Below are 21,182 nucleotides of genomic sequence, written 5' to 3'. Positions count from 1 at the left end.
GAAAAGAACTGACGCAGGCTTCATTGAAGAGGATAAACACACCAACAAAGAGCACCAGAGAGGTTAATGAGCAGGAGAAACGCAGAAATCCAAATAGAGCGCCCTGTAGGTCTCCTCACATCCCATCTTAAGCCTTACGTCCCCTGACCTGAATATGTAATATGCATGTTGACAGAAATCAATACAAACACTTAATCATTTGGAAAAACAATCATACGAATGGTGCTTGTATATTTTGAAAAATGAAGATTAATCAATTATTATAGAAATAGATGGAAAAATGATTTATATATTGAACCTGCAAGTCAGCTGATCAGCTTTCTCAATGTAATGGACTGTGGTCAACACTGAAATCTGTTTAAAGAGCTCTGAGGATCATATTGAAACGTGATATAGTGGTGAGCCTTTCGAAACAAAAGATGATTCTTTCGAAACTTGAGGTGATGATTTTGAAACAAGACACAGGTGTAGCTGCTTTACCAAGAATAAATAAGGCTCATATTAAGTTATTAAGGTTGATTGAGCAAAGGAAAATCATTGGCTTAATCTAGTGTTCTTTCGGCTTCTTACGTGTGTTGGAGCTATTCAAGGGAAGTGTCGTGGCTTGGGGTTGGTGCACGGAACGCGCATATAAACCGTGGACGCGCAAGGCGCGCGGCAGCGTTTGCAAGAGTCTACTCTGCTGGTGCGCGCGACGGCAGACAGCTTGACGTGCGATCTTCTCCAAGTTGGAAGTGCGAGATCATCCTCGACTTAATCTACTTTTACTGCAACGCAAAACGTTTCATAAGGTTGGTCATCGTTTCTAACTTCGTGTTAACACTGCAGCTGTTTTTACTTCTGTTTATTTTGAATAGATCATAAGTTTGTTCAGCACGAGGGAGGCGGGGTCGTCTGCTTTCTTTGTTCGGTTTGCTTTTACCAACACATAATGGCAATTAGCTCAGGAATGTTGTTTGTGTGGATGATAATTATAAGCAAAATATGTGTTATGCTATGATTCTTGTAGTAAATATGAACAGTTTTTAAGTGCGTGTGGTAATGCGCGGATTTCTGGTTGTGATAGAAAACACAACTGGAACAAGGTGTGGTGGTTTTAAAGAATACTTTGAAAATGCACACAAAAGGAAATCATAACCTATAATGTTCCTGACACGGGGTGCTGTTAAGTTACGGTATTGGCAAACGTTTTCAGTGCGCGTTAAAACGTCCAGATTTTGTTTATATATGTATACGAGCCGAAGGGTGGCATGCAGTAAATAAATAATCAATCGAACAAATAAATGCACAATTTAAAGTCTTCCTCGGGCTCACCAGAAACCTCCCTATAGACACGCTTCAATCCCGACACTATAGAGTACACGTTGTACATGCAGCCCAGGGAAGGTAGAAGGAACACAATGTACCATAACACACACGCTGGGATATGTTTCACTCAACCAGTTTAGTCAATCCTGACAAGTATCAGCAAGTTTCTCTTTTAGATTTGAGTGGTTTTTGTACTCTTACACAACTGCATATTCATTCAATTGGAAGAAAAGCTCCACCTTTTTTTTTTTTTAATAATAAAATGCCCACAAAAGTAAATAGTATGTTAATATTGACCTGATTAAAAGTTTGAATTTACTTTTTCTAACTACTTTCAGAATAGAATTTGACATGTCATTACTTAAAGTAATTTAATTTACATTTTGCCTGTACAGGTTCATCATGGGAAACCGGTTCGGCAAATTGCAGAGCACTGAAACTGCTGCTGCCCCTGAACAGAAGACTGCAGCAGAGTCCGCAGCTGCCCAACCAGCAGAGGACTCTGTGATAGCGCAGACTCAGCAGGCCGTTGAAACGGAGAATCTAGATGTGGGGGTTCTGGAGCAGGTGACACAATTGGCGTCTATTGGCACTGAACAATTAGTGTTAAAGAGTAAAGTGGATGAGGTTCCCGATGCTGACCCAGAGCCTGTGGCAAAGGGAACCCCGGCCCTAATCCAGATTCAGCCTGTGCTCCCAGTCTGCGTATCATCTGCTTCAGAATCGGCTCCTTTGACTGAGCTAATGCCTATTGTTAAAGCTGAGCTTACTCCAGAACCAGAACCAGAGCCCGTCGCCGAACCAGAGCCAGTTCCTGAATCAGAGCTGGTTCCCGAACCAGAGAAAGAAGTCAAGGCAGTCCCTGAACCTATGTCAGTGTCGGTCCCAGCACCAGCTACGGAGCAGATGACAGACCTGTTTAGCCAAGAGTCTCTCCCCGAACCAGCCATTTCAACTTTGAGCGACCTCGGTGTTCTTGACCAAACTCCCCAACCTATTGACGTTCCTCCCTTCCCAGCGACAGTCACTGCCCCAGTCGATGCAGAAGAGCCCTCAGACGTCCCGGTGACCGAGGAATGCCAAGATAATGCTGAGATTTCTGTGATCCCCACATTTGAGCCAGAGAAGAGCGAGGAGACATCAGAGTCTGAGGAAAAACCAATGGAGGCTGAGGCTCCAGGGAATCTGGAGCAGCTTGTGAGTGTTGTCAGCGGCGAGGAAAGTATTAGTGGACTGCTGAAGAACTTGGAGTTGACAGGAAATGACCTTGTTGCCGACTTAATTTCCACCGATGTCCATATTCCTGATGGCATGAGCACTTCCACCGAGCTGATGTGAAACCAACCATGTAAGATGATTCATTTGAGAAGTGAATGGATATTCTTTCTGTGAAACCCTCTTAACACCTTTACATGAATTCTGAAAGAATCACAGATGCAATGTTTTTTTCCTCTCACTTAAGTGGCCTAATAAAGGCAAACATGTATTTCTGTCTAAATTAACAATGTGCCAAAAGGTGTATCAGTGGGGCTTTAACAGCACAGGGGTTATGAGTGTACTTAAGTGTATTACTGGACAACGGAGATCTTCCTCTATGCAAATTCACCAAGCAAGAATTTAAATGAATTTCTTTGCGGGGGGAAAAAGAAGCCATTGCTAAATAATAATGCCTTACAGAAAAAGGACGAAGGGAAGAATTTTTATGTTTGCTGAGTACGAAGAGAAAAGCTTTTTGAGGTGGATACCGAGTATGTGAGTCTGCAGCGCTCCATAGGGGAATGCAAACCGATGGGCAAGGGACAGAAGCAATGCAACCAAAGATGGACACTATATATGCCATCAGGATACAAGTGTCCAATAAACATTTACGCCTTAATATAATCATCTTTGGACTTTGTAGAATTCTGTATCTTTCTTGTATTGAAATTCAATGATGGGATTTTTTTTTTAACCAAAATAAAAGTGCTTGTGAAAATAAAAATATTATTCTACATTTATTATGGCTATCATCACTGATTTATTTTATTTTCACAGTGAGGTATTTTAGGTTGCAGATTATGGGAAAGGAAATAAGGAAAACTAGCGAGGCATATTTCTACTTCACATTTATTCGCTCCGAGGCCGCAAAAGCTTTAGTTACTGTCGGCTCGTCACATAATTTTGAATGCAGATCATGACATTGCGGCTTAAAGAGTGGATAGATCTGCTAAATGCACACACTGGAACAATTGGAGCGTTCTACATTACAGAGACTGTTTTGTAACACATGAGTACATGTATGGTACATAGTGTACGTATGGAAATTGAATTCCAGCCAGCACAGATCAGAACATGTTGGAGAGACTGCCTCCTCAGTCTTGTGGGAGAGGAGGAGAGCGACGGAGGAGGAGGAGGAGGAGGAGGGACGGGGGACGAAGCCACATTCTTTCCAGAGGAAGGAGGTTTTCGGTGGCCAGGGTCAAGTCTTCAGTATGACTGTTTCAGTCCATGAGAAATATGCTCCTCGCATGCCTCTCCCATGCACCACACTCCCCCTGCCCTCGCTGCATGCTTTTTGAACATCTTGACCGAGTACTCAGTGGATTGGCTGAGGGGGCCACTTCAGTCTGCTGAACCTTGTCAATCTTTGCCAAACTTTGCCAATTTGACCTAATAAAGGAAGGACTACTCTGATGTCATCAAGCTGTACAACATGGAACTACTCAATTTAAATAACAATTCATCTACATCAAAGGAACATTGTGCATCAATGCATTTTCCTGTTGCATAATCCATATTTATTAGGTTCCACTCCCAACAAAGATTTGTTTTTGTCGAACCACACCTAACTTTGTCAGCCTACGCCTTGGGGCATTGCAAGCGGGTAAGTCCCATGTTTTAGGCAACACACCGAGTCCCCATAGAGAGGGAGAGGCACTATTCAGACGGTGATCTCAACCTTCAGAAGAGGATACAGTTTGACTTGCTTCTTGATGCACACTGAGAATAGTTACAGACAAATTTGCACTGTTTGATTCCTGTCATACCAGACAGAGGCTTTCAGCTAAACACACAAAGTGCTGGACTTGAGTCTCCCCTCTCCTTGTTAAATTTATTGCTTTGCTATGGACTTCAATAGCAAAAGCATAAAACAAAGTAAACAGAACTTGATCTTTTGTGACACACATACAGGTCTGTAAGGGTCTAAGCAGAAGTGCGGTGATTTATTGCTTCCTTTTTATCTTATTTTTGTTTACCTTATATGTTTTCATTATAAATATAAAGCAATGTATGTTTCACACAAATAATGATGCACTACGCAACTGCCCCTTGCTGACAACACATTAATATGACTGTTTTTTTATAGTTTGCTTGGGTCTATTCATGCGCAAAATACTTCTCAGATGTTCTGATTTTTTGACTGTTAGAGAAACAAAATCTTCAAAGTAATATCCAACATGATGAAAACTGTCAGTTTTAGTAAAGATTTTGCAATGTTTAGGATTGGGTCTTTTCATGCCACGATTCAACATGTTGTGCTGTTGCAATCAAATCTGGCAGACTTCCATGTGAATGTGCAGACTTACACGACTGTGGCAACACAGTAGTGCTGACTCATCAAACGGTGATACAAAAAAACAAGAATTTAAAAATGGCCCTACCTCAAATGAAATTCACTCAAAATCTGACACAATTCCACACAGTGAAACACAAATGCGCAAATGACAGAAGATGCTCACAGAAAATTAAGTATCTTCAACACGTGTTTTAATGTTTTAACATATAACTATAAAAACAGTTAACAACGTGTAAATGCACTGAAAAGGATGCACAAACATTTTTTTAAACGATTTTTTAAAGGATAACGGCACCATATACAAATCTTTATAAATACTGAATAAGGGTTATTTGGATTTTTTTCAATAAATACAGTGTGAAGAGAGTCAAAGATATTACTAAGAGAATGCATTTATTAATTAGCTGCTTTCAGAAGCAGGATTATGCACGGCCAGAATAATAGACGTTACCTTCAAACAACAAGGTAGTTCATATAAATGCTATTTGACATTTATGTCGGAAAATATCAAATGTCATACTTAAAGGAGGTTTTCTCTTGCTACCATTAGCCGCCTATATTTCTTGGCCAGGTCAACATTGGTGCGTTCAGATTGGAAGGGGTAAGACCACAAGATGGAGTTCCAAGAGAAGCCGAAGGTCTCCACACCGCACATCAGGAAACGCACCTCATCTCTGCTGAAGTTTTTCCTCTTCCTTTTCTATGTGCAGTTATAAGGATGGTGATAGAGGCAAAACTTCCTTCTTACACTACAGCATACAATCGTGACACAAATAGCAGTTGGCAAACCTGGCAAGCCATACACAGTAGATATCAACACAGTTTTTACCTAAAATATTCTATGAAACTCTTACAGTGGAACAGTGATCTGTGCTTGTCCTCGGCTCATTCTCAATACTGGGATGTCCACTTGTAATCCCTCCTCTCTCTGTGTTTGTGTGAGAAAAATAAATATTATTACTAATGCAGCTGCAATGCCGTACAAACAACAATACAGAAGGAGGAGAATGACTGATGAAGTAGGCAAGAGAATAGAAGAAAGGGGGTAAATTAAAAACAGAAAAGAGATTAGGCTGATAGGTATAAAGATACAGTAAATCTCCGCCAGACAGCGATCATGAAGTCTGACTTAATGCAAATTTATTGGCAAATTTAGACCGCAGGAGGGGAAAAAGGGGATTGATGGCAAATAAAGCCACAAAATATATTAATATATAATTTTGATGTTCAGTATAATGAATGTAAAACAAATATAGAGCATGCAAAAGCATAATGTGGAGACTAGACTAAAATGGAAACTACTTTCAACACCAGGTCACTCGCTTCTCTCTTTCTCTCTGTCTCTCTCTCTCTCTCTCTCTCTCTCTTAAACAACACATGCACACATGGAAACGCACACACACAGTGTTATACAGAGTGTGAAACAGCTCAATACAGTTGTGCTGTTTTGAACCAGCTCTGGTCTGCACTGTGAGAACACTGGCTGTGGTTCAACATTCCTTCTGCTCTTTGGTTTGTCTGTTGCCAAGAACACACTACAGAGAGACAGCTCCCACCAAAGGCTCTCAATCATAACATTCACACACTTAATGTAATCTACTGTGAATACCCATATCTGAACTCGCATATCTACCATTAGGAAGATGAGACCTTTTCTGTGGAATCAAGCGTGGACCTAGAAGGAGGAGCGATGAGATCAATGCTGTTGAACATAAGGACATCAAAAGGGCAACAATAAATGTTATGTTGCTGTGATTATGTCACTACATACCAGTCTTGTTATGAGAAGGCAATGTCTGCTTTTTAGCTCCTCTACGCAGTGGAGTCAAAGTGAAGCCTATGATGGAAGAAGTTACACATCGAAAGATTATTGTACAACAACAGGTGGTTGAATTATTTATTGTTGATTTGTTGGATAGGCTTATTCCCTATAGTACTTAAAGACATTGTGATGTGAAAGAGCTGTATACCAATTCTTACCATTGTGCTTCTTCCAGTGATTTTCTGGCAGGGAGGTCTTGCCTTTCCCTGTTCCATTACGTTTGGGAGTCAGGCAGACCTCTTAAAGTGGAATAGAAATCCGACATTTTATAGCAGTAGTTAAAGACAATAATATGTGTTTCATGATGAGAATATTAAAGTAAAAGTGCTGAAGTATGTATTGAACAACAAATCAGTTTGGAACAACAGATATATGCATAAGATATGGTTATTTCTTATCCATAATAGAGTTCCAGCCCGCGCCCACATTTTTATACGTATGGAATATTTTATGGCCAAATGGAGTAATATACAGCCTATGTTGCAGTGGCAGGGTAGCCAATGGCAGCCTGTTAAATTGATTAGGGTAATAAAATGTAGAACTTGAGCACTCAAACAAAAAAAGGGGAAAACTAAGATACTCACACACTCTCTCTCACCTTTTAAATACAAGGTTAAAAGATTCATATATTTGTAATTAAAAAACACTGTCATTTTAAAACAGTGCCCAATGAAATGTAAGTTATAGCCCCATCCTGCTACAAACACATACAACATCCATTCATTATCTTTAACTGTTTATCCTGTTCAGGGTCGTGAGGGGGAGGGGGGCTAGAGCTGAGCCCAGCTGACTATTGCAGGGCCACATAGAGCATATATCTTATTATTATGTTATCATTGGGAGCAACACAGATAATCACTGTGGGCGCAACATATCAAGGATGGCAGTGAGCTTTAACGGTGAGGATCATTTGTTTAATTGTGTATATTTAACTTTGATACAAAGTGCTAATTGTACACCTAATTGTGAACTGGCCAACTGACAAACAACAACCTTCAAACCAAGGCCATTGCAAAGTGAGTAAGACATTATCCATAAAGATGGATTTCCTTACTGATCCTGTTTTCCCAGCTTCTCTGTGGCTCTGCAGCTGAAACTCTGTCTGGTTCTGGGTTTGCCTGCTCAGAGTCCTCTTGGTTCTCTGTTCTGAACAGAAGGTTGCAGTGACGAGTCCTGAACCGCTCTGTGGCTTCCTGCAGTACCTTGTGCATGTCACAGCTGTGGTGGCAGGAACTTTGCAGAGATGCAAAAGTGCGACTGGTCACCTCCTCAAAAGGCAACACACAACCTAAAGGAGAGAAAGGATGCCAATAATTCAGTTTACAGTCCAGTGTTGGCTTTACAATAATCTAACAGAAAAATCGCTGAACGGTTAAAAGAATAAATTCAGTGAGGATTATAAATGTGGCTGTATTACATAGTCCCAAGTGACCTAAGTAAGCATGTATTGGTAGACGAACATAAGAAGATAGAACTTAATATAATGACACAGAAAACACAGTATAGTAAATGCTGACCCATACACTATGCTCAAATGCACTTTTAATAAACATTTGATAGTACAAGATGGAAAGCATTTCATTGAGTGGCAGCATTATATTTTCTTACATGCACATCGGACAGGAGATAGTGAGTCTTCCTCCACTCGGATTTTCCCCACTGTACTCATCGCACAGTTCTGTAAGTCTTAACATAAAAACATAATAATTTATTAATCAATTGACATGACATTGTACATCTACTTAACACTGAAGCAAATAAGTTAAACTGTGTTAAAGGTATGAAGCTGTGACTTTCACCTTCTTCATCAGAGCATTGCATTTCTTTTGGTACACTGTGCCTCATTGATTCTCGGGGCTTAATCAACTGACTAAAAAAAAGACAGAAATACTGGTAATGAAAGCTATCATTTCATTATTAAAACAAGTTATCAACATTGAGGAACTCCACTGACTTGTCTGCTGTACGAGACACTCTGCCTCCCTCTAGTGACTTAACATGGGAAGACATTAGAGCTCCGGTCCCATTGCACACTGAACAGCACACAGCCCCTCCAGTGATTTTAGTCTTCTCTTTCTGCATTTTTGAATTGGAGCTCATTTGCTTCAGTTCACTTGGATTCTTAATCTTGATCACATTTCTTACAGTTTGAGGTTCAATGTTGTTGTGAGCCACTGCTTCTACATGCTTAGGAGTGCTGTTCTGTTGATATGTCGTGTGAATGGTTTTAATGATCTCCTTCTGCTGCAGAGGCAGTGTGTAGGCTGGAGGCAGAGAAGGTTGGCCTGGACCTTCACTTGAAGTGAATGGCTCTGTGACTTCCTGCTCATCCCCGTCCTCCTAAAGGTAGACATAAGTACACATCATGATTCACCACTGGTCATGCTGATTATATTACAGCCATCTGTGTGAGTGTATGTCTGACCTGTGCCTGTCTCTTCTCCAGCAGGTCAATCCTGTGCAGCAACTCTCTGGCTGAGCTCCTGAAGACTTTCATGTTTGTAATAGGGTCCACATTTTCCTTTCTCTGTTTCACTATCACACCAGGCCCTCCCAGGGACATGGCTTCACAAACAACGACAAACAAGTTATTATAATTCCATATTATAGATTCTACCCATGTATTTTTCAATAACTAACTCTATTTATATTCACATTTTTAGAAAAGTAGAATAAAACAATAGAACTAAACTAAATATGCTTGAGTTAAGTGATGGAAATGCAAACACTGCTGTAACAGTGCTGAACCCATGTTTATGACTTACTGGCCTGTTTGCAGGTCTGCAATATGAAGGTAGCAGCCTTTCTGACCTCCTCCCTTGTGTCTTCTGTGAGTAGGGTTATGATAAGGGATAGGCCTCCACATTGCACCAAATGGGACTGGTGCTCCTCTATATGCAGGAAGAAAAATACATTTATAAAAAAAAAAGTTGTACTGTCAGGAGAAGCAAGACTGGGAAGAATGTGTTTAAAATATGAAGCAGGAACACACGGACACAAGCAGCCATGCAGTCTTACCAGAGGCCTCAGTGCAGTGTCCAAGAGTGAGTAAAACAGAAAGCCTGTCCTCAGGGTCCATGTGTGGGCTCGTCAGCAGGGTGAAGAGGTGGGAAACCACACCATACTGAGAAAGACCCGAAGCCAGAGAAACTACAAAGAATAGGTTGTGAATAAAGACGGAGAAACTTTTGTTGTTTATGTGAAGTGTCCGGATGTGTGCATATGTGTGTGAGAGTGATACACACGGTTTTCTGTCATGCAAGCTGACAGGGTCTTAGATATAGTGACAGAAAGCTGGCAAGACATCAAGCTTGTATCTGCCGCAGAAGCTAGACGAACTAGTACTAGAGCAAGAGTATCCAGACACCCTGAGGCTGAAAAACTCTCCTGAACACAGGCTGCAAAAACAAAGAAGCAATCAACATATAATAAGTCAAATCTTTGTTTAAATTAAAATGTTTTACACAAAAAAACACAGTTCAAGCATGAGCCATCCTGCCCCTCTCACTTACCGTTGTTGGCAACCGTCATTGCTATGAAGGAACATATAGGTTGAAAAATCTCAGGATGTGGCAAAACAATCTGCTGAAGCCAGACTTTTATTGTAGCAAAGGCTGCCACACAAATACGCTGACCCTCCTCTGGAAAGCAAAAATTGAGCCAAAGTTGTATTTGTTCTCTTACTCAAGGTAATAACTTAATGTGATATCCCATGGTTTGACATAAACATAGTTACCTGGATTGAAAGAGCATCAATATTTTACAGTAAATGCTCAGTACAAGTCACAACAAAACACATGACATTACCATTTTGAGGGTTGTTGACACATCCACAGAGAGCACTAGACACAGATGCCCAAAGCTGGAAGGTTTGAGTAGCATTAGCTGCTCTCACATGAGACTCTGTTGAGAGAGGAGATTTGATCCTGGAAAAATGTAAAGTATTACACTGATATGCATGTGCTTGTATGAGTGGGATTTTAAAACACAATTTTCAGTATACCGATTGGTATGACTGCTGTCTGGCATTAAGAATTGCATAGTACCTGAAGAGGTCCAATAGGATATCCAGGCAGCCAGTTGTTTGGCTTAAAGTCTGGCCTAATTCTGCAATAACACACAGACACATGAGACTTACAACAACTGCTCTAAATTTGGTTCCAAATATATAAAAAAGCTTTCATGAGCTTGAATGAAACCAAATCAAAGAAAATAGCATGTCAGAAGATTTGCAACAAAATAGAACAACCATTTATGTAGCTTTAACTCATCCTTGATCTTACTATTGTTGGCTACTAACACAGACAGCAAATACACAGACACTCTCTTCTGTGTCAGCGGGACGTCTTCTTTCATCAACAAACCAGCAAAGTCTGTAAATGTCTCCTTTCTGCAGAGATAATTCTTGCAATACACTACCAGAAGGAATGATAGAGAGTACAATATTAGGATATTAAAATGGTAATTTACTCTAACTGACTTACATTTAAAGATATCACATTATCCAGAATATAATGCTGCCCCTCAATCAGTGATATTGTATTCACATAGGACTATACACAAGCGTATTTTATAAAATACACATATGCTGTATCTGAATCCAGGATCACAGTCTCTAATGCCCATATCCTAATCGATGTTATGACAGGGTGACAAAGCTATCTTATGTGTTTACTTTGCAGCTTTTAGTTTCCAACAATCTATAGAAACCCATAAAAAGATTAACATTAACATAGTAAGACACACACACCTACCATTGGCCTCTGCTAAAGTGCCAAGCGTAAAGAGTGCCGTCTCCTTAACATCTGAGCGAACAATACTGGATTTGGAGAGGCTGTACACAAATGACACACCTCCCATTTCCCTCAGCAGGTCCACATTATCCTCTAAAACAATAAAAAAGGAAAAGGGAAACAGAAGATGGAAAGATATGACGTCATGATGTTATGCTAAATATGTAAATGCATCACTGACTTAGAAAGAAATAATTAGAATGTGTTTGTCAGCAAGACATGTGTCCAACAACAAACATGAATGTTGGATGGTGCTGTTGGAGATGGTTAGAGGCAAAGAAAGACATGTTTGGTTATTTATGGTTCAGTATTACCTCTCATTTCACAGATTGAGTGAATGGTGAGAAGAGCTTGTTTTTGCAAATCGGGACATTTCATCTGAAACTTCAGACACTCAAGCAGCAAACTGAGATCTGTCCTTGTGGCTGAAAACAGCAAGGCCATGTTAACCAGAGAGACACGAGTTAACCTAGATTACATTTGTTCATAAATGTATAATGTCACTTTAGCTACGCCCATACACATAAATAAGCTAAATGTGGAGAGTTGGCGTCACTTACTATTACGGCTTTTGCTGCAATATCCTGTCTTATCCATTTCACTGTTGAAACGACCCAGTGGTTTAGCTAGTTACATATGTATTGTGCTATTGTTGCTTCCCATCAAAAGCTTTCCAGAACTCGCTAGCTAACCTTGCTAACTCAAATGAAATATTCAAGCTAACTATAACTTCAGCCGCTTTTTCAGTTCATTTTTTTCCCTCAAGCTGATGTCCAAATGTTTGCTTATTAAGTTAGAGTTAGCTAATTGGTACTTTTCACTAAACAAAAGTTAGGGTAAATTAAGGAAACAACATATTAACTTTAGCCAGTATTTGAGTAACGGCCGGACATCACGTTACCATAGCAACACTAACCCCAATGACCTTTGATAGGAGGGCGTGGCTTCAAACTGATACGCTTGAAATATTGTGCGATTCATTTTTTAAACTATAAGATAAACAGTCTATGACAAACACAGCAATAGTCCTTTAGTATCCGCAAATGATCGCTTCTGTGCTTTTGAATTATTGATGTAATTAAAAAATATATACACAATCCAATTTCCCAATGCATTTATCAAGGACTACAACACTGCGTCCGACTACAACACTGCGTCTGATGCCCACGTCAGACGTTGCGGCTTAACGTTGTCGTGTTCTGATAAGCGACATCGATTCATTTACAATTTTATTAAGTTCGTAGTTATTTAATCAAGATAGCGTCAAGTGTTGTACTTAATATATGTGTGAAGTCACCGAGTGCCGGTTTAGATCAAGCAAGGGTTTGGGTGTAATGTCCGTCGCTTTATATGGTAACGCTAGCAAAGTTAGCCAGCAAGCAAGCTAACTTTACTTTACGTTTTAAGGCTGGCGTTACACGTTGTTAAAGTAACTGTCAAAAGTTAGCTCGTTTGCACATATTACGTCCACGGAAATGTCATAACGAGAGGTAACGTTATGCGGTCCTACATTGGTCTGACGTTATAGCACACACAGTATGCTAATGTGAGCATAACCTGCAGAACATCTAGCTTGCTATCTTGTTACGTTAGAGATGTCTGGACGTGTGTGCGCCAGTATCCTTCGAAGAGCTTCAAGTTACACGTTGACACTTTCCAGCCTCACTGCCATACAGGTGTGTAACCTGTGACCGACCACTACTTGACTAATCTATTGTGATATTTAGTTTAATTCACCCTATATTGCAATGTGCATTCCTGTCTTCTCAGACTCGATCAGCCCACTACTCATCGTGGGGTACCTGCAGATCTGACAAGTTGTGCCTCACTGCTGAGTCGGGCCATTGGCCTCGAAGTAGGCGACACCTCTCAACTCGTCAGGATCTAGACTTCCAGCTCAGCAGGGTTCAAATCAACAGTATTCTGCGATCTAATGAGCAGGTAGTTGATGTGATGGTGTCTCTGAAACTATATTTTAAAAGATATGAAAACACAATCATGTTTCTGAAATCATCTCTTCAGTTGAAAAGGTGTTTTTCCCATTCTAATAGAGTATATATATATATATATATATATATATATATATATATATATATATATATATATGCTGTTAAGTAATCCTGTACGTCTCTGTGTACGTGCATATGTTTTAGATTGTGAGTGTGCCAGAGTTTGATGGCAGGGAGCTCAGTGCTGTCAGAAAGTTTGAGAGCAACCAGCTGGCTTCCAACACACCCAATGAAGACCGTCGCAGTGCAGCCACCTGCTTAGAGGTATGTACGTATCTCTCCTCGGTCTGTAATCTTATTGATACCCACTTTTATCTCCCTTCTTGTTACATTTAAGGTCATTTTTTTAATATCTTTTTCAGTCAAAGGGGATGCTCTTTGGAGTGTTTGATGGCCATGGCGGCTGGGCGTGTGCCCATGCTGTCAGTGAGCGTCTGCTGTACTACACTGCAGTTGCAATGATGTCAAAGCAGAGGCTGGAGGAGCTTGAGAAATGCATGGAGGATGGCAGAGCTGTTCCTCCCATCCTGCAGTGGTACAAACACCATGCAGATTTTAACTATCGTGAATCTGCTTCCCTCTACATTGACCATCTCAGATTATTCTGGCAAGAATTACTGGAAAGTGAGGACCATGGTGAAGGCATGAGGTAGGTATAAAGAAATACAATTCCAACAAACATGACGGGAGTTCTTTGAGCTGAGTTTATGAAATCCTGTTGTTCAAAACACCTTTTCTTTTTTCTTAATTTTTACTATTGTGCATCAGCTATTAAAACAGGGTTGGTTCATGTAATCATAATTGCATAAATGTACAGTTAAGGTTTTTCCTGTTTCTAGTTGGGAATTAAACATTTAAATTTTGCATTCCTGCAATGTAGTCTATATCTTTTCCTATAGGGAATTTGTGTTGAGAAATAAAAGTATGTGTTGTTGTCTGTGATTGCCAAAGGCTATTGGTCTATTCAATACACCATGATAGTAGAGATGAACAGTTTCGTAGCTTGGGATATCCACTAAGTATAGTACATCCGCATATTCTCTCTATGGAAATGTCAAAATCTGTGCTCCTGATGAAAAAAAATTTCCTTCTGATTTCCCTCACATTCTTTTATAGTCCTCTGGATGCCCTGAACTGTTCTTTTAAACGACTCGACGCTGACATATCCTTGGAGGCTCAAGTCCCTCTTTACAATGATCTGATGAAAAGCACAGCCATCCAGGTAACAACACAAAGCTTTCTTTGCTCCTTCAGCCTATTCAAGATAACCCAATGTTGATACACACGTGACATCATCTGTCCAGGTTGCGTTTGCTGGATCCACTGCCTGTGTGGCTCATGTTTGCACAGACATGATCCATGTGGCGAATGCCGGTGACTGCAGAGCAGTATTGGGGGTGCTGGAGGAGGATGGATCTTGGAGTGCTTTACCTCTTTCTCGTGACCACAACACAGAGAACCAGGCTGAAGTGGAGCGGATCATGACCCAGCACCCGCCCTCAGAGAGAGAGACAGTGGTCACAGATGACAGACTGCTTGGGGTGAGAGTTCTTCATGGCATAAAACTAAACAGGCACTGTACTATGAGTTAACTGCTGAATTAAGAACATAAGTCGCTGGTCCTAAAGTCTTTATGACACTGTCAGGTTTTGATGCCGCTGCGTGGGTTTGGTGACGTAAGATTCAAGTGGAGCCTTGAGTTGCAGCAGAGCATTTTAGCCAGCCTGGAATCTGGAGTGGACCTGGACTCTCTTAACCTGTACCAGTACACCCCACCTAACTACCTAACTCCACCCTATCTGGAGGTGACACCCGAGATAACCCATCACAAGTTGAGACCTCAGGACCGCTTCCTGATACTCGGCACTGACGGGCTGTGGGATGAACTAGGGAACGAGGAGGCTGTGCGACTCGTTGGAGAGCACTTGAGTGGGATTCACCTTCAGGTTTGTTTGTAGATTGAAAGTGATATATCTCATTGTATCCCTGATTCACAGCACACAACTTTAATTTAAACCTTTGAATTACCCTTTTTCTTTTCTGTTTTACCAGGCTCCTGTTTCTCCATTTGAGAGGCAAATGAAATTAGGTCAGATGCGTGAACTCTTGCGAAAACGCAGGGCCCTTGCCTCCCCTGCTTTAGACACCAACGCTGCTACACACCTCATCAGACATGCTCTTGGCACTGGGGAGTATGGAGAAATGAGCCAGGAGAGACTGGCTGCTATGCTCGCCTTGCCGGAGGACCTAGCTAGAATGTACAGGGATGATATCACAGCTACTGTGGTGTATCTGAACTCTGACCTGGCCAGACCGTAACACTTCTAACAGAAGGTTTTTTACAATGCTGGTCAAAGGTTAAAAGAATTCATAGTCAACATTTTCACCAGGCTATTATTTATTTATAGACAGAAAGGATGATCATTACAACCTGTTACATACATTGGTTTATACCCAAACAGTATTGTTTTATGTACAAGCACACAAGTCAAGATTCACTGGTCAATAGACTAAACATAGGTTACATATTCCATAGTCACAGTATAGTTTTTATCAACTTGAAATAAAGACTTTGTATTTATATTGGACATTTCACCTGAGTTTTATGTAAAAAGTGGAAATGTGCAGTCATTACAATGCGCCAGAAAAAAGCACTCACTCACTTTGTTCCCTGTCTGAATTTTCATTTGTATTTTCTTGCTGTATGCTTTTTTTTTCCAGTAGATTATCCATCTTTCCTTTTACTTGGCTTTTAACTTTGTGTAAGCTAAGATCTTTTTATTCAGTGTTAATGTTCTGTCTCTTTTTTAATTCAATAAAAAAAATATATTTGATTAATAATAATAAAATGTGCTTGCTAAAAAAATAATACATGTACTGTCTTCAGTCTGGTTAGATGTATTTAAGTTTGCACTCCACTCAAAGGTGCAGATGCTTCTTTTTAAACCATTGAGAAATGTTTTTGTTTCGATTGTGTGTTTTTTAATTACAAAGACAAGAGGCAAAAATGTAGAGGTAATCTTGAACTTGACTTATTGATTAGATTCCAGTTATATATCTGAATTGACACGGTATGTTCTGATTGAAACAGAACAACTGTGATGTGGACCTCGAGCAGCTCCCCACCGCTGAGTTTGCGCAAGTGTCTGGTAGTTTGAAACGAATGAAGAGAGATGGGTTATTCCAGCAATTAACTTTCCAGAAAATGACAGGGGTCCATATCCTAAATTCATGGTCAAGGTAAATAACGTAGTATTAGGCACTTTGAACTGTTTTCATGCATTTTCACTGAATGTATTATCTGTGACTAAAGCCGTCCTGACTAGAAAGTCTGTTGGTTAGATCAAGTCAAACAATGAGAAGAAGGTGGCGATAACTACAGCATCACTGGACCAGGTGCTGATCAGCCGCCCAAGGTTGTTTTTTTTTACTGTAGATCGGCGGTCTGGAGTGCTGTTCGTGACAGCCACTGGACAGTGAGAACACAGCAAAATACAGTGTGTGAGATAAACAAAAAGCACAAACTCACTTTTTACAGTCAATCCCATAACTGTCTTTATCCTCATGCAATCTATTGCAATGAGAATAGTATGGTGTGTGTTACAGCTGTGGGCCCATGCACTGAATGAGGGCCTTAAAGCTGAGGAGCACATAGAGGTCATCGTCAATGTCGTTGATCAAAATGACAACAAACCCGAAATTTAATCAGAACCTTTTCTATGGCAGAGTAAGTAAAAGCGCCGGCACTGGTGAGTAAAGGATTCCACAAACGTTTCTGACTAAAATGTAAATTTAAAGTCCTTCCAGTGTTGTTGTCTAAAACAGGTGACTCCATCATAAAGGTAACAGCAGTGGATAAAGATGACCCACAGACAAACAATGCTATAATGAGGTATCGGATAACCGATGAGACGCCCACAGAGGACATGTTTTCCATACAACCAATGAGTGGAACGATCAGTGTGAAGGCAGGTGGACTGGACAGAGAGGTAATACAATCACCACACTTTGCTTTACAATACTTTCTCTTTCTTTCTTTATATAGTGACGCATGTTCCTGTGTCAGACTCACCCAGAGTACCAGCTGACCAGCTGAGACGGGCTAACAGCCACCTGTGCTCTCATAATCAGCATCACTGACAGCAACGATAATGCCCCACAATTCACTGTCACATCTGTGAGTTAAAAATGCACAAATACTTTATAATAATGTTGAAATAAATGTAATCTGAACATCATTTAGTACAGTTTCATGCTTTACCCCAGATATCCACATCAGTCCAAGAGAATGAAGTTGGTGTGGAGGTAATAAGACTAAAAGTCACCGACGAGGATGAGTTAGATCTCCAAATGCCAACACCAAATATTCATTAATCAAAGGTGACGAGGGAGGAGACTTCAACATCACCACAGGCGCCAGTAAAATGGAGGAAATCCTCAAAACAGCTTGGGAAACATCTGTTAATGTTTTTATAGACGAGTTGTTTTGTTGATATAAGACTTGATTTACTCAACACACATACTTCACCCATCTTTCCTTGCTTCCCATCATTTCCAAGGGGCAGGATTTTGAGAGCTTCCCTGTCCTCACTCTGCTGGAGGTGGTGACCAATGAGGTGCCTTTTTCTGGACTTGTGTCAACCTCGACAGCCACGGTCACTGTAACAGTCACGGACAAGAACGAGCCTTCTCTTGTCAGTCCAACAGAGATCCATGTAAGCGTCTCAGAAGATGCAAAAACAGAAAGCTCTGTGGCCGAACTCAGAGCGCAGGACCCAGACACAGCCAGAAAACAGAGCGTTAGGTACCAACAACACACACGTAGTGTGTACATGTCATGTGACAGTATGTACATAGTGTGTTTATGCATTTACACTGTTCTGTTTTAATTGTAATCAGGTCATGTCTCTGCTTTTTTCAGATACAAACTACATAATGACACTGCCAGGTGGCTTAGTATTGATAAAGACTCAGGAGCAACAGCTTGAGCAACAGCTTCAGTCTCTAATGGTTTTGGCAATCTAATTTATGGATTATTCAAAGCTGCTTCGGAATAATTTAAAAATGAACAATATTTAAAGCAATGGAGTTAAGTACTGTGTGTGTATGGCAGACAGCGTACTGCATTAGCAGGCCTGTTAGGAAGCTCGTAGTTACACAGCGCTTACATCAGACTCCATTTCAGCACAAGTGAAGGATTGCTTTTAAAAGGAAACCAAAAATGATGCAGCGATACCTATATTTTTGCAAAAAACAGAGGCTGCTGATTTGGCTCACATCCCTCAAACAAAGCATCGTGGAGGACCTTCCAAATAGCCCAGGTTTTTTGTTTAGCATCATCATTGTATTCCTGTTTGGTTTTGCTTTTACATACTTACTATCTTACCCTCATCATATCTTAACGTGCTATTTTAACATTATCCAAGCTGCTTATCCTATTTAGGGTCGCGAGGGCGCTGAATTCGATCCTAGCTGAAGGCCTGGTTCACCTTGGACAGGTTGCCAGTTTATCGCAGGAAACATATAGGGACAGACAACCATTCACGCTCACATTCACACCTATCGCCAATTTAGAGTCTCCAGTTAACCGGAGCTGCATGTTTTTGGGCTCTGGGAACCCACGCTGTCACGGGGAGAACGTGCAAACTCCACACAGAAAGAGCGCCCGGGATTGGGGATTGAGCCCGGGCCCCTCTTGCTGTGAGGCGCCTGTGCTAGCCACTACAAGTAAAGTTATTTTTTGTTAAAAAAGAGTGTGAATAAGTTTTGCTTCAAACTTAATGTGTCATATAAACTAGTAAATATATGTTTGTTGTACTATATGAGAGTGGTTAATGGAATTAGAAGACAAAGTATAATCTCAACCTCTGAAATGAAACCAGTTATATTGCAGTACTCGAGCCAACCAGCTGATGAGCTCTTGAGACATGACCAATCATCTCCCTGTATCACTTCCTCAATAGTGGACTTCAGTCATACCTTATCATCCAAGTCAGGTGAACTTTGACCCACTGTATCTGACTACTACTGCGAGAAAACAAACTGTCTCAATGATTGCCATGTTTAGCTGTGGATAAATGAGAAAAACAACATTTGGCCAAGGTAAGCTGCCACATTGACTGAAAGGGTTACATCTGAGTCAAAGGTGTGTGTGTGTGTGTGTGTGTGTGTGTGTGTGTGTGTGTGTGTGTGTGTGTGTGTGTGTGTGTGTGTGTTTGACTGATTCATTTTGTTTTCCTTTACAAGTTACCTGTTTTCTTGCACAACAGATGACACAGAACATGTTCCAGGAGGGGTTGTACCAGGTGTTTTTTAAGGACACACCGACAACCCGCCCACTGACCCAGGTTACCAAACACGGGGAGCTAGTCAATGGCAGGATTCATCGGTGGTTTGGGACTGTGGTTAATACCAGACTTTTAGTCGCTGGAGTGAGATGCTACTTCTTTGTTTTTCTACCCTTTTTAAGCATTTAATTTGTCTGCCTGCTTCACAACTTGTGTTTTCTCTCAGGTGGTGCAGACCATCAGTGCATTAGCGTGCATACTGGCCACAGTCACCTATGCATGTGTGAGCTACAGCTGCTCCGTCTCCAAGACAACACCAGTGTGGCCAAGCTTATTTGTGAGTCCACATCTGCTGATACACTTGAGAGAGAGAGAGAGAGAGAGAGAGAGAGAGAGAGAGAGAGAGAGAGAGAGAGAGAGAGAGAGAGAGAGAGAGAGAGAGAGAGAGAGATTAAACTCATAACTGCTTGTGTTGTTACAGTATTTGGCTGCTGGCTGTCTGGCAATGGAGGTTCAGAGGAAAGCTAATAAATTTAAGGTGAACAGCCATTTCTGACTTCGTTGTTACGTCATCAGCTGCTTTGCTTAATTTTGCATCTGTCATGAACAGATTATCGCTCTGGTGGGTCTGAACGTCTTTAGTCTTCTGTTTGGCTTCTCTGCTCTGCTGGCCAACAGCCTCGGGTCCACGCAGCCTGTCGCACTCAACACATACCAACAGGTAATTCATTTAAAACACAGAGAATGTGTGAAGACCATTCTGGTGTTGTGTTTTTTTTATTTTTAAAAAAATGTTATTATTATATTCATCAATACCCCTAAACAACACATTTTAGACTATTATGAAAAGCTTGGTTCAACCTCTACTTTTGTGTACTGAGTGAGTAGAAATGCTTCCTGAGCTGTGAGTGAAATACTCTCCTCCTCTCTCTCTCTTTCTACCATCCTTCTCACTAGCGTGTGGGCTCATATGTTGCAAAGGGGAGCTCCATAGCATTTACCGTACAGTGTTTTCTGGCGTCGCTCTACATACTCTTCCTGTCGTTGAGAGGCCTGCGCCGTTACAGTCCTCCCTTTTTTCAGGCCTACAGCCGCGTCTCACAGGTAAACATAGTCAGGAGTACAGTTGAAGTCTGTCAGCTGATTTGCTGTGAAGATGACAGCTGATCACATGTTTTGGGGGAAATTGTGCTCCAAGTAGATTTCCAGTGAATAACTCAGAGATACCAACCAGTATTCAGTTCAACTTATTTAATGGGGTTGCAATGTTTTTGCTCTTTTGTGCGCAGGATCCAGATGAAACCAATGGGCCTCTGCTGGAACAAATGGAATTCATTCAGTGAATCACAAAGACTTGAGAAAAACACACTCCTGCGTGAACAGCGATTTATAAACTCAGTTACTGTT

At 40.9% G+C, this 21,182-nt stretch overlaps 4 protein-coding genes across 11 annotated transcripts; 3 read left to right on the top strand and 1 right to left on the bottom strand.

The window, feature by feature from the left end:
• The first annotated feature begins 675 nt into the window (after window positions 1-675).
• LOC137804176 (E3 ubiquitin-protein ligase RNF12-B-like) lies at window positions 676-3,305 on the top strand. The gene is made up of 2 exons (XM_068603244.1): window positions 676-791; window positions 1,704-3,305. The coding sequence occupies exon 2, from the start codon at window positions 1,711-1,713 to the stop codon at window positions 2,644-2,646; it is 936 nt and encodes a 311-aa protein (XP_068459345.1). The 5' UTR covers window positions 676-791; window positions 1,704-1,710; the 3' UTR covers window positions 2,647-3,305.
• A 1,935-nt stretch (window positions 3,306-5,240) lies between these two features.
• On the bottom strand, window positions 5,241-12,374 carry terb1 (telomere repeat binding bouquet formation protein 1). Of its 7 annotated transcripts, none has more exons than XM_068602147.1 (20): window positions 12,040-12,374; window positions 11,794-11,904; window positions 11,441-11,572; window positions 10,970-11,101; window positions 10,733-10,793; window positions 10,494-10,612; window positions 10,199-10,327; window positions 9,932-10,084; window positions 9,705-9,836; window positions 9,452-9,577; window positions 9,112-9,251; window positions 8,641-9,026; window positions 8,486-8,556; window positions 8,295-8,372; window positions 7,741-7,974; window positions 6,845-6,925; window positions 6,636-6,701; window positions 6,498-6,539; window positions 5,719-5,792; window positions 5,241-5,564 (listed from the first exon to the last, which is right to left on the bottom strand). In XM_068602147.1, exons 1-20 carry the CDS (start codon window positions 12,074-12,076, stop codon window positions 5,385-5,387), a joined length of 2,484 nt encoding a protein of 827 aa, XP_068458248.1. In that variant the 5' UTR covers window positions 12,077-12,374; the 3' UTR covers window positions 5,241-5,384. The 7 variants fall into 7 exon arrangements, with proteins under 7 accessions (XP_068458248.1, XP_068458249.1, XP_068458250.1 ...); XM_068602150.1 differs by having other exon boundaries at window positions 5,422-5,613; XM_068602151.1 differs by having other exon boundaries at window positions 5,430-5,564; window positions 5,694-5,792.
• Window positions 12,375-12,652: 278 nt separating this feature from the next.
• pdp2 (putative pyruvate dehydrogenase phosphatase isoenzyme 2) lies at window positions 12,653-16,336 on the top strand. 2 transcript variants are annotated; one of them, XM_068602937.1, is made up of 9 exons: window positions 12,653-12,969; window positions 13,073-13,155; window positions 13,250-13,420; window positions 13,633-13,752; window positions 13,851-14,137; window positions 14,605-14,710; window positions 14,793-15,029; window positions 15,135-15,434; window positions 15,541-16,336. In XM_068602937.1, exons 2-9 carry the CDS (start codon window positions 13,075-13,077, stop codon window positions 15,805-15,807), a joined length of 1,569 nt encoding a protein of 522 aa, XP_068459038.1. In that variant the 5' UTR covers window positions 12,653-12,969; window positions 13,073-13,074; the 3' UTR covers window positions 15,808-16,336. The 2 variants fall into 2 exon arrangements, with proteins under 2 accessions (XP_068459038.1, XP_068459037.1); XM_068602936.1 differs by having other exon boundaries at window positions 12,653-13,155.
• On the top strand, window positions 15,833-18,476 carry si:dkey-30c15.12 (uncharacterized protein LOC793186 homolog). Its single transcript, XM_068602459.1, is given in 15 exon segments — window positions 15,833-15,838; window positions 16,580-16,658; window positions 16,661-16,728; window positions 16,831-16,861; window positions 16,864-16,913; window positions 16,915-16,949; window positions 16,951-16,987; window positions 17,095-17,187; window positions 17,189-17,237; window positions 17,314-17,477; window positions 17,555-17,665; window positions 17,755-17,827; window positions 17,830-17,948; window positions 18,054-18,292; window positions 18,410-18,476. Coding segments are annotated over 15 exon segments (1,221 nt in total).
• The last annotated feature ends 2,706 nt before the right edge of the window (window positions 18,477-21,182 follow it).

Source organism: Clinocottus analis, unplaced genomic scaffold (genome assembly GCF_023055335.1).
Source record: "Clinocottus analis isolate CAN_PGR_092001 unplaced genomic scaffold, fCliAna1.0.p SCAF_6, whole genome shotgun sequence".
Lineage (NCBI taxonomy): Eukaryota > Metazoa > Chordata > Actinopteri > Perciformes > Cottidae > Clinocottus > Clinocottus analis.
This window is presented reverse-complemented; position numbering and strand designations above follow the sequence as displayed.

What these genes read in the sequence shown, in the direction of transcription:
- LOC137804176 (XM_068603244.1), top strand. Translation starts at nt 1,711, where the DNA reads ATGGGAAACCGGTTCGGCAAATTGCAGAGCACTGAAACTGCTGCTGCC.
- terb1 (XM_068602147.1), bottom strand. Translation starts at nt 12,076, where the DNA reads ATGGATAAGACAGGATATTGCAGCAAAAGCCGTAATA. An exon ending in CTCAATCTGTGAAATGAGAG is followed by an intron (nt 11,573 to 11,793) that starts GTAATACTGAAC and finishes TTATTGTTTTAG; the next exon opens with AGGATAATGTGGACCTGCTG. An exon ending in ATCTCCTGTCCGATGTGCAT is followed by an intron (nt 7,975 to 8,294) that starts GTAAGAAAATAT and finishes TCTCTCCTTTAG; the next exon opens with GTTGTGTGTTGCCTTTTGAG.
- pdp2 (XM_068602937.1), top strand. Translation starts at nt 13,075, where the DNA reads ATGTCTGGACGTGTGTGCGCCAGTATCCTTCGAAGAGCTTCAAGTTAC. An exon ending in CCAGCCTCACTGCCATACAG is followed by an intron (nt 13,156 to 13,249) that starts GTGTGTAACCTG and finishes CTGTCTTCTCAG; the next exon opens with ACTCGATCAGCCCACTACTC. An exon ending in TTCTGCGATCTAATGAGCAG is followed by an intron (nt 13,421 to 13,632) that starts GTAGTTGATGTG and finishes CATATGTTTTAG; the next exon opens with ATTGTGAGTGTGCCAGAGTT.